This window comes from Harmonia axyridis, chromosome 4, assembly GCF_914767665.1.
Source record: "Harmonia axyridis chromosome 4, icHarAxyr1.1, whole genome shotgun sequence".
In the NCBI taxonomy this organism is placed as follows: Eukaryota; Metazoa; Arthropoda; class Insecta; order Coleoptera; family Coccinellidae; genus Harmonia; species Harmonia axyridis.
In genome coordinates this window covers 4,150,496-4,162,598 of record NC_059504.1, presented here as the reverse complement: position 1 = coordinate 4,162,598, position 12,103 = coordinate 4,150,496, and the positions used below count along the sequence as shown (strand labels likewise).

General features: G+C 37.1%; 1 protein-coding gene across 1 annotated transcript in view; it reads right to left on the bottom strand.

Annotated features, from left to right (window-relative positions):
• LOC123678904 (probable cationic amino acid transporter) overlaps positions 1–12,103 on the bottom strand; it is a 56,210-nt gene that overhangs the window by 5,642 nt on the left and 38,465 nt on the right. Inside the window, exons 6-11 of the mRNA XM_045616171.1 lie at positions 7,414–7,585; positions 5,061–5,244; positions 4,846–4,970; positions 2,734–3,007; positions 2,571–2,677; positions 1,053–1,147 (exon numbers count right to left, since the gene is read on the bottom strand). Of these exons, the coding sequence (XP_045472127.1) occupies positions 1,053–1,147; positions 2,571–2,677; positions 2,734–3,007; positions 4,846–4,970; positions 5,061–5,244; positions 7,414–7,585 (957 nt within the window). The remainder of the gene's footprint in view (positions 1–1,052; positions 1,148–2,570; positions 2,678–2,733; positions 3,008–4,845; positions 4,971–5,060; positions 5,245–7,413; positions 7,586–12,103) is intronic.

The following is a 12,103-nucleotide window of genomic DNA, read 5'->3' as shown; positions in this document are numbered from 1 at the left end:
ACAAACTCACTGGTATCAATTCGACTTAGATTCTGTATAGTAAGTTAGTTCTACTGTGTTTTTTATAATAAACTGTTCATCCTGGGTGATAGTATTATTTCTTAGAAACTTTAGATGATTTAACAAATATTTATTTTAATAATTTTCATCTCGTGTCCTCACAGTCGATAACAAAATTTTTATTTTGAAGAGAAATTTTTGGTATTCGTTAAGGTTTTCGGTTGGAATAAGGCTAGTACTCAGAGGAAAGAAAAGATAGAGGTGCCTTATAGCATTTGTGGACATCGCTATAACATTTTTGTTTACAAACACTTATAATGTACTGCGTTGCCATTCTGAGAAAGAAGTAATCTTTTCTCCGTTCTGTGGCATAGATGTTTTGCGAATATTCTGAGGATTTGGCAACACGGTTCTGTTGTTGTTATTGCACGTGTCAACTAGAGGTGCGTTAAGGGTTAACTGTTCATTTTAATTTCACGTTTGTAATCGGCGTTATTTCATACAAGTTTGTGAATTTTAAATTACACATTGTTAATTTTAATCATGGTAAATACTCGAAAAACATGTATAGTGTGTGAAACATCGGAAATGAAAACCTAACCTATCATAGGTTAGTTCACGTTTTGAGTCCATAGGCGTAGAATATATCTCGTCTTTGGCGTAGTATTTGTGAGATATCGAAAACTTAATTCAATGCTAACATTTGTAGGTTTCCTTCAAATAGAGAATTTAGCAAAATATTGTGCCACTTATTAATATTGCAAATGAACAATTTGCCGAAATATGCATATGTTTGTTCCAATCATTTCAGCACCGAAAACTTAATAAGAGGCAGTAAGAGAACCATTGACTACGCCACTGAAATGTTTACCGCCCCTCTAGTTGTCAATTTTGCAGGTTTGTTGTTGTCCTATCTCACTTTATCATCATACTGTTGCAATTGATTACAATACAACGCTATTTACTTCTAAGGGCACCTCTATCTTTTCTTTCCTCTGAGGGCTAGTATGATTATGTTTATAAGAAAAAAAAATTTTTATTATTGAACTTACTTGTAATCTACGTCCTAAATTACCTAGATTAGATCCTACCGTTGATCCTATAACACCGCCGGTACTTGTTGCACTTCCGGCTCCATGGAGAGTTCCTGTTAAAAAAAATTGAAGGCTTGAAAATTGAAGTACTCCTTATCAACTACTATTTAAGTATTTGAAAAAGTTTCTGTATTATTAGGCCAATTGAAAAGTCCCCGGTCTGATGCACAGATGGCGGTGCTAGTATTAAATCCATATGATTTTTAGTTAGTACCAACCTTCCAACGATACGTGTCAAAATTTGACAGCAGTCCGACCATTAGTTTGTGAGATATTGCGTTGTGAGTGTAGCTACTTTGGTTATTTGAAAAAAATAATTTTGTGTGCTGATAAAATATTACTTTTTGAAGGAAAAAATACAGTTGAATCGAAATCTCAGCTTGATGAAGAGTTTCCAGGGTCTGCACCAGGAAAAGCAACAATCATTGGTTGGTATGCTAAGTTTAAACATGGTGAAATGAGCACCGAAGACGGCGAACGCAGTGGACGCCCAAAAGAGGCTGTCACCGACGAAAAAATAAGAAAAGTTCACAAAATAATTTTGAATGACCGTAAAGTGAAGTTGATAGAGATAGCAGACATTGTGAAGATATCATCTGAACGTGTACATCATATCATTCACGAATATTTGTTCATGAGAAAGCTGTGTGCAAAATGGATGCCGCGCGAGCTCACAATCGATCAAAAGCAACAACGTTTTAATGATTCTGAGCAGTGTTTGAAGCTGTTTAAGTGCAATAAATTTGAATTTTTGCGTCGATATGTGACTATAGATGAAACATGGCTCCATCATTTCACTCCGGATACCAATCGACAGACAGCTGAGTGGACGCCACACGATGAACCGAATCCAAAGCGAGGAAAAACACAACAGCCAGCTGGCAAGGTTATGGCAACTGTATTCTGGGATGCGTAAGGTATAATATTCATTGATTACCTCCAAAAGGACCAGACCATCAACAGTGATTATTATATAGCGTTAGTGGATCGTTTAATGGATGAAATCGTTAAAAAATGGCCACATTTCAAGAAAAAAAAGATGCTGTTTCATCAAGACAATACACCGTGTCACAAATCAATGAAAACAATGGCGAAGTTGCATGAATTGGGCTTCGAATTGCTTCTGCATCTACTGTTTTCGCCAGATCTGGCACCCAGCGACTTTTTCCTGTTCTCAGACCTCAAAAAAATGCTCGCTGGAAAGAAATTCAGCGCCAATGAAGAAGTAATCGCCGAAACTGAGGCCTTTTTTGAAGCGAAAAACAAATCTAATACATTGCCTTGGAAGGCAACTATGTTGAACAATAAAATCGACTTTTCAATTGGCCTGTTACATTGAGTATTTTTTTTCTGAAGATAAAACCATAAAAGATCAACATTGTTGAAATTTTGTCATTAAAGTCACTTTACTTCCAAATTGAAATATCTTCTACCTCCAATGCTGAAAACCTAACCTTTTTTCAGTAATAAACTTACCATAGAACTTATTTTCTGTACGATCAGAAACTAAGAATTGATCGTCCCTCATCGAAAAATCTTCTTCTGGCTCGTCTGCACCAAACGTATCATCACTATCTGGCGAACTGCAACGAACAAATCATATCAGATGGAAATCTTTCATGCCGATATATCGCCATACCTCCTTGTGATCCTCCTCACCATCACCCTCTGGGTTGGTTGAGAGGGTAGCGGTGAAGGGGCTGGAATTGGCGCATTGGAGTCCAATGCGTTCTTGAGGGCGTCTGGTTGAAGTTGATTTCCGTATAAAGATGGCTCCATGTGGTCTTTGCTGGGCGAACCACGTATGGGCGTTCGTAAACTTTGAGGCAACAGCTCCACCAAGTTTGTCGAGTGTGGCTGATAACGTAATATAAGAACACATGTTGACACTAGAGTATAAGCTAATAATGTCCCTGAAAAGAAAATGAAAACAGATTTTAAAAAATGAGGAAAGCCGTTATCAAATAGGCTCATTTGAACTTTATAATTTCTATAAATTATTGAACACCTACTGAATTCACAGACTCACAACTTATATACCAATAACACTAACTTGTATTTGAGAAAACCATTGGAAAGATTCTCTAGTAAGATTCACAGAGATAGCAATACCAAAGAAGTCATAAACCTCTTGTCTTACTCTTCTGTGAAATAGATATGCAAATCAACATTTACAATTGTAATAACAATTTTAGAGAATTCAGTTTTATCTTTGGGCTGATGTTCACTCGGATCAATAAATACTTACTAACGGGTGTTTTTTTTCGAGGTATATAATTTTAAGTTGGCATTACTGTTCAAAATGGCGATTGATTCAACAGCTGTTAAGTGATTTATTCTCAGTTTGGTTTGGCAATTCATCATGAACGGACTCACGCCTGAACAACGCTTGCATATAGTGCAATTTTATTTCGAAAATAATGGTTCTGTGCGGAATATGTATCGCGACTACGTCCATTAGCGATGAAGCGCACTTCTGGTTGAATGGCTACGTAAACAACAAAACTGCCGCATTTGGAGTGAAGCTAATCCTCAAGTGTATGTCGAAACACCGTTACATCCAGAAAAACTGACTGTTTGGTGCGCTTTATGGGCTGGTGGAATCATTAGTCCGTACTTCTTCAAAAACGATGATGGCCAGAACGTTACAGTCAATGGTGATCGGTATATAGCCATGATTACTAACTTTTTCATTCCTGAATTGAACAACCATGATGTCCAGGAGCTGTGGTTCCAACAAGACGGCGCAACATGTCACACAGCTCGTGCCACAATCGATTTATTGAAAGACACGTTTGGTGACCGCCTAATTTCACGTTTTAGACCTGTGAATTGGCCTCTCAGATCTTGTGATTTAACACCGCTAGACTACTTTCTGTGGGGCTATGTAAAGTCATTGGTCTATGCGGATAAGCCACAAACCCTTGACCATTTGGAAGACAACATGTTGGAAAAAGTCATCGAAAATTGGACGTCCAGATTGGACTACATTCGAGCCAGCCGTGGCTTCATATGCCAGAAATCATATTTAAAATGTAATGCCACAAGATTATCTTGCGGATAAATAAAATTCATGTCAATCGAATAATCCATCGTTGTTTTATTGCAATTTAAAGTTCTATAGCTCTAAAAAAAAACTTATTAATTATATATTGATCAGAGTGAACATCAGCTGAAAGATAAAACTGAATTCTCTAAAATTGTTATTACGATTGTAAATGTTGATTTGCATATCTATTTCACAGAAGAGTAAGACAAAAGATTACTATTAATTATATTTTGATCAGAGTGAACATCAGCCCAAAGATAAAACTGAAAGCTCTCGAATTGTTATTACAATTGTAAATATTGATTTGCATATCTATTTCACAGAAGAGTAAGACAAAAGATTTATGTCTACTTTGAAATTGCTATATCTGTGAATCTTACTAGAGAATCTTTCCTTTCAGTTAGCCTATGGTTTTCTCAAATGCAAGTTAGTGGCATTGGTAGGTTTTTTGAACTATAAGCCACTGATGAGAAACCATTGTATAAAAAATACAAAAATTCCGAAACGCACGTCTTCATCTCAATTTATTTTTCTTCTGATTGGTTTTAATATTTTGTTAGTTGGAATTGTATTTCTAGACGAAGAAGTAAATGTTTTTAAAAAGACATAGCAGATAATGAAGCTTTTGGCAGCTTTTTTTGTGGAAGTTGTGCTCAGTTAACAGTTTACTTCCTTCTAGACTTTCTGAAAATTGTTACTTACCTATCGACATCATCTCAACAAGAATTTCCAACCGGATAAAAAGTGCCGCCACTGCAGCAGCAAAACCGCTGATGAAGGTGGCAAAGGCAGGTGTTCCCGTGCTCGGAAGCACTTGCGAAAAGGTCCTGAAAAATGGAATAGAACATAAAGCCTCCGCTGAGACCGTTTAAACAGGATTGCGATGGGATAGATGACCAAATATTGGGATAACTTGCCTGAAAATAAGTCCGTCTGTGGCCATTGCATAAACAATTCGGGGCATTGGGAACATCGAGCCAAACATACTAACGCTCAGACCGGCTAAGGCCCCAGCTGCGACGATATATTTACTGCGAAAAGCTCCAACTTGTCCAAACATCTCCACCAGAGCTGAGTCCTCGTCGACCTCCGTATATGGGACTGAAACAAGTTTTTTCATACATTAAATTGACCAGACATCTGCTATCGTGCTTCCTGTTTTTTCTTCAGACTATTGACTATCTAAAAAAAAAGGGCAGGTTTATGCAGACTTATTCAAGTTCAGAATTCAAAAGCTCATAATTTCTGAACCTATTTTTGAGATTTGAATGATATTGATATTCGGGAAAAAAGTTTTGGAGACATCAAATTTTTCTTCATTCGTTGGTCTTATTGTTTTTCAATTAATAATTCTAGACGAAAAGAGTATTAGTCACAATGATATATTGATTAGAGAGATCAACCAAAAGATAAAATCAAATTCTCAAAAATTGTTATTTCAATGGTGAATGTTGTTTTGCATATCCATTTCACAGAAGAGTAGGAGGGAAGATTTCTATATCTGTAAATCATACCAGCAAAACTATCATTTCAGTTAGCCTACGGTTTTCTCGAATGCAAGTTAGTGATATGAATGTAAAAGTTGTTAGTTTGTAAATAAAGTGGGTTTTTTGAAGATACTGATGAGGAAGAATTGTATACTAACTGACGAAGAATCTGCAACACCCAGAATGAACTGTTTGAATTTAAAATTTTTCTTGGTAAAACATAGATAGTATAGCATGATTGAAATTTAGAGAAAAAAACGAAGGGTTTATAATTTTTTTTTTTTAAATTTGTTGATAATGTGTTTGTCCACCGCCAGTATCTGTACACTCCCCAACACGTCTCGCATTGATGCAATAAGATAGTCTATTTCTTCTCGAGGGATACTATCCCAAGCTACCTTTACTTCATGTCTCAGAGCCGCCAAAGTCCGTGAGGGCTGAGGTAAATTTCCAAGCCTTCCACCCATGATGTCCCAAACTTGCTCTATGGGCGAAAGATCGGAAGATCTGGGCGGCCATGGCAAAAGATTCACATGGGTCGCTTCGAAAAAGTTTAAACTAACTCTGGCAACTTGAGGTCGGGCATTATCTTGCTGAAATATTGTAGTCTCGAGCCGGTTATGGTAAAGGAGAACATATGGCTCCACTATTTCTTGAAGGTAACTCAGCGCTGTCATGTTACCTCGAATAGAGACTAAAGGTGACCTAGTTGCATGTGAAATGCACCTCATACCATATCGCCCACTGTCCGGTGTACAGGATGCTGAACATCGGCCATCATGTGCACCCAAGGAGGATCGAGATTCATCAGAATAGACGACCTGATGCCATTCCACATTCCAATGTTGACGTTCTCTGCACCACTGAAATCGTTGCCGGCGATGCTCAACCGTCAAGGTAACTCAAGATGGGTTCAATAATGCTACAGTCCAAAAGACCTTATCCGGTGGTAAACCGTTTGGACAGTTACAGGATGGCCTTGTTCTCCTAACCACTCATCAGCCAAAGAACGAGTTGGTGTAAATCGGTCTCTACTGGCCATAAGTCTTAGACATTGATCTTGAACTTCATTTGAGCCCCTTCGACGTCCGATGCCTATTCTTCTTTGATTTTGGGCATTATAATATATAATATAATAATATAATGAACTTTATTTAGCACTCGGCTATTGAAAACAATACAAATATAATCCACTAACTTAATTAAATTCTTCATAAATATAACTCATTATCAAACCACGCTTGACAACATCTCATAACAGTAGTTGGATTTCTGTTCGTACGGTTAGCGATTTCTCGAAATGACAACCTCGCCTCCTGTAGACCAATAATTCGACCTCTTTCAAATTCACTTAGCTGGCGATAAATTCCGCGTACACGTGTTCTAGGCATTTTAACAACAACTAAACATCGACTTTGGATCTCCTCGAACAGCTGGTTAGTTGTAAAATCTAAAAACTTGCAAAAACCGACTACAATATTCAAGTAACAAAAATTGTTCACATGAAAAAACCTTCACGATTTTTTTCTCCAAATTCAATAATTCACTCCTTGCTATAGTAGGTATCTATGTTTCACCAAAAAAATATAAAATTTAAACAGCTCCTTCTGGGTGTTGCAGTTTCTTTGTCTTTGTTAGTATCTTTAAAGAAAATAACAATATCCTTTTCGAAAACAAAATTTTTCTTCATTCGTCGAGCACATTCCATTTCAATCCTCTATACCTCCAGAATCTATTATTCCAAACTAATAATCGACTCGAAGTTAAATTCAATTCTACTCACCTATCAACGTCAACATCATAGAACTCGTCACGTATGCTATCAAGATGATAATCAAACTGGAAACTATGGCCAGAGGTATGGATCTTTTGGGGTTGGTGGCTTCTTCTCCGGTCGTTGCTATGATGTCGAATCCTATGAAAGCGTAGAAGCAGGTAGCGGCACCGGTGAAAACCTGAAACCGAATTTAATTCGTTTAATATGACTATTGGATCCTACCAATGGGGATTATCGATTGGAAGTTTACATCATTAGAACGTTTGTTCCCGGTGAACCCCCGTTTGATTACATTAGTTAGGGTCGTTGTTTCATGAGAGTTAATTCTCAAAGGGTGAAGTTTGCGGTGGTGTGTCAGGATTGGAGGTACAGATTCTGTTTACCCTTGTAATGCTGGGGGAAGACCAACGTTTGTATTATGAATTTCGTTATGAATGGAGAATGACGATGTATTAATGATGATTGTAGTTTTTGTTGGTAGGGGGATTTGCTATTTTTGGAAGGGTGAATAGATATATTCTTCTTCTTCTTGGAGTGCCTATTCGCGACGAATGTTGGCGACCAACATGGCTATCTTCACTTTATCTGCGGCGGCACGAAAGAGTCCTGCTGTTGTTAAGGAGAACCACTGTTTAGGATTCTGTAGCCAAGAGTTTCTTCTTCTTCCTGGGCCTCGCTTTACGAAAATTTTGCCTTGTAAAATTAGCTGCAACAGGCCATATCTATGTGCATTACTTGTTATATGCCCTAGGTATTCCAGCTTCCGCTGTTTGATTTTAGATGACAGTTCTCGCTCTTTTCCAATTCTCCTCAGAACATCCTTATTTGATACGTGATCCACCCAGGATAAATGTTGGAATATCCAGTAGTGCTTATGGCAAGGGTGTTCCATGTCACTCAATAAGTCCCAGGCTTGGGGCCCAGATGGCACAGCTAGTGCCATCTTGCTGATATGTACCAAGCTTCAAAAGATGCGTGTCAAAATTTCGGAAAATATAGTTCATTTTTTTTAATTTAATTTTCATCAGCAATCGGAACATACATTATATGTGGTAATTCATTAAAATTTAAGAAATAGCTTGACAAGTCCCCTCCATTGAGAGAATCTTTTAGTTCTTCAGTAAGTCAGCTGGCCAAACTCTTCTCAATCTTCCTATGGAATAGAAATTTGGAGATGTGCTAGCAAATCGAACGTAGCTATCATACAAAGATCTCAATCAAAAGCTCTCCGAATGATGCACCTTGGTACGTAACTAATCAAACGCTACACTAATATCTAAGAATATCATACGTCCATGAAGTCATAAAAAACAAAAGCACAAAACATCACACAAGGTAGGAAGGACACTCAACCATGCTTTTGCAATCATTTCTATAGTTAATTTTGGATCAAATTATAGAACGCTGAATGAAATTGGATAAAAGTCCCCCATATGGTATACCGATGGATCAAAATCAGAAAGAGGCACAGGTATTGAGGTATATGGGCCTAAAACGAGGATCTCTAGATCTCTGGGAAGTGAGCCCTCTATCTTGCAAACTGAGACACTAGCTGTCTTTACTTGCGCCCAAGAGTGTCTCAAAAGAAACCTTAAAGGGGCGCGTATTTACATCACTACTGAGAGGCTATGCTGAGATCCCTGGAATCATATAGCCTGGGGTCTCTTCCACTGACATGGGAGTGCCTCAATACCATAAAGCAATTTGCTTAAGGGAATAAAGTAACTTTACTAGGGGTACCGGGGCTTTGTGGTATTGAAGGAAACGAAAAGCCGATGAACTCGCAAAAAGGGCATCAAGGTTAACATCCGTTGATACTGAGTCCTTCTGTGGCCTTGTAAAAGACCAATTATAAGACAGTGGTCCGACAATGGAAGTGGGACAATAGAAAAACCCTCTGGAGAAACACTCCGGTCTTGCTCAGTCAAAGAAATTTGTGGTGCTTTCACCGATCTATACCAGGAAGCTCCTGAAGCTACCACGAGCTGAGCTTCGGGTAATGGTGGGACTGATGACAGGACACTGTTGGTGCAAATACCTTTTGCACCGCATGACTAAGTCAGCAGATGAGATCTGCAGACTCTGTGGAAAGGAAGTAGAAACAGCCAAACACATAGTGTGCAAATTTCCAGAGCTGACTGGCCTAAGAACCAGCCACATGGAAAAGCCAGTTCTGGATACTCACGAAGTAATAAGCAAGAAATTTATCGCCAATGAAGAAGCGATTGCCGAGTGAAGCATGTCTCGAAAGTAAGACGATTCTTTCTACAGAAAAGGTACTGAAAAGTAAGAGGAGCGTTGTAGCGCATGCATCACTGTTGAAGATGATTATGCTGATGAATAAAATTAAATTTCAAGGAAAAAAATGTGCTCTGATTGGTAAGGTTATGGAGTGAAATGTTATTTGTCAAAGACAAGTTTATAAAGCTATTACAATGTAAACTTGACAGCTCTGAAGAGTTATTTATGGTGTTACTTCTTGAACGATTGAAGATCTGAGATTATTAATTGTTGTTGTGTTCAGTTACATATAAACATCAATTTAAAGTTTTGTGCAAAAGTTCATGTTGAAAAGGCTTCAAAACCATTGTAAATTTATGAAGATTATCGTAAAAAAGATGAGAAAGTACTGACGTGAAATGAGGAACTTTAAAACTTTCGATCATTAATGCGCTGATTGCACCATAGCAGAGCACAATTGGCTCAAAATCTGCAGGCTCCACGTCAGCGCTTACTCTTAATTGAATCACTTTTGAAAACAATGAAACTCATGTTTGCGTCATTGTAAATGCAACTTCAGCACTCATCAGAATTATTCCGTTTAGAAATAATCATCTCATACCGGCAAGAAACAACCTCAAATTTGCTTCGTGTCTAGTGAAAATTGCACTCAAGTCCAGGGTGTTTACATTTTGAAGATGAAAGTTGTTTTATGATACTTGACACTACTTCACGCTCGTATGTGCCCAAAGGCAGGCTGAGAAGTGGCTGTAGGCGAGAGTTGTTGGAATAGATCAATGGCGAAACTTTGCGCTGGAGCATTGAAAGTGAAATTTCAAATGAAAGTTATCGATATGGCTAAGATTGTAGTCGATAAAAACTTTCGATGTAATTGACTCATACATCTAACACTTCACTCAAGAGGCCAGTGAATAACTATTTTTTTAAAAATGTTACTTAATCTTTTTCTCAAGTTTGCATTCACACCAACTCTCCTCTAATATTTCGGTACCTTTTCTGAAGAAAGATTCGTCTTTACATTCGAAATGGGCTTCAATCTCGACAGTAACTTTTGTATAAGAGTCAATTTTTTTCCCTGGAGCATTTTTTTGAGGTCGACAAAGTCAATACACACTGCATGATGAAAGAATTTTTTTTCTGAATGTTTTCGGTAGGATTTCGACGTGTGAGTGTTAACACATAAAAATGTTAATAGTGATATTTTTTTTTATATCACATCGTTCTTTTCCAGTAAGTGGTGGAGTAATGTAGGTCATAACTGGAGATATGGAAAATTATTGCTGTAGTGTATATTGTGTGGCCAATAAATCTCGTGTATAGAGGTTGTATAAACGATAACGCTCTCCGTTATACAGTGTAATGTAACTCAATGAATTAGCATATATTGGTTGACAGGTCGTTGAAAATTTCTTGTTTATGGAGATAACATTTGGAAAACTAGGAATCATACTCAAATAAGTCTCTCCTAGTAGGCTCATTGAATTTTTATATTTATGAAAGTACGAAAAATCGAAGAGAGAAAAAAAATCATGTAGAGGACAGTAAGAACTTCCAATACACGACCTTTTGATTAGTTTCCCTATACACTGTGTCCGAAAAGTATGGAACAAATTCATTTTTGGCTAAACAGACCATTTTAAGATATAATCCTGAAACACGTCGATTTTATTTTAATTTACCGTATTTTAAAATAATAATCTAATATACAAGGTGAAATACTTTCGAGTAATGACGTCACCGTCATTTTTTTTTAACGGAACACCCCCATTTTGTCTTAATTTTCCGATTACTCTGCCTGAGCTGATTCCAAAAATGTATCACATGTTGATTCCAATTGGTACAGGGTGGACAAAAATACAATAGTTTTGTGTGTGCTCATAAAGTAACGCGTAACATTCTTTATTAGTTAAATTAACAATATTATCAAAAATACTTTTTGTCTAGCGGCAATTGGTTTGAATGTAACACCCTGTAGTTTGTTACATTTTTAGATTAATGAAATTGAGCTGTTTCCAAACATGTTTGGTACTTGTGATCTAGCAGACAGAATATGAAAGAAATCATTTCTTATCAATTTAAAAATTTTTTTGATAATATTGTTAATTTAACTTATAAAGAATGTTACGCGTTACTTTATGAGCACACACAAAACTATTGTATTTTTGTCCACCCTGTACCAATTGCAATCAACCTGTGATACATTTTCGGAATCAGTTCAGCTAGAGTAATCTGGAAATTGAGACAAAATGGGGGTGTTCCGTTAAAAAAAATTACGGTGACGTCATTACTCGAAAGTAATTCACCCTATATATTAGATTATTATTTTAAAATATGGTAAATTGAAATCAAATTCAATTTCAGGATTATTTCTTCAAATGGTCTGTTCAGCTAAAAATGAATTTGTTCCATACTTTACGGACACAGTGTAGAATACATGTTTATATCACAAAATGGT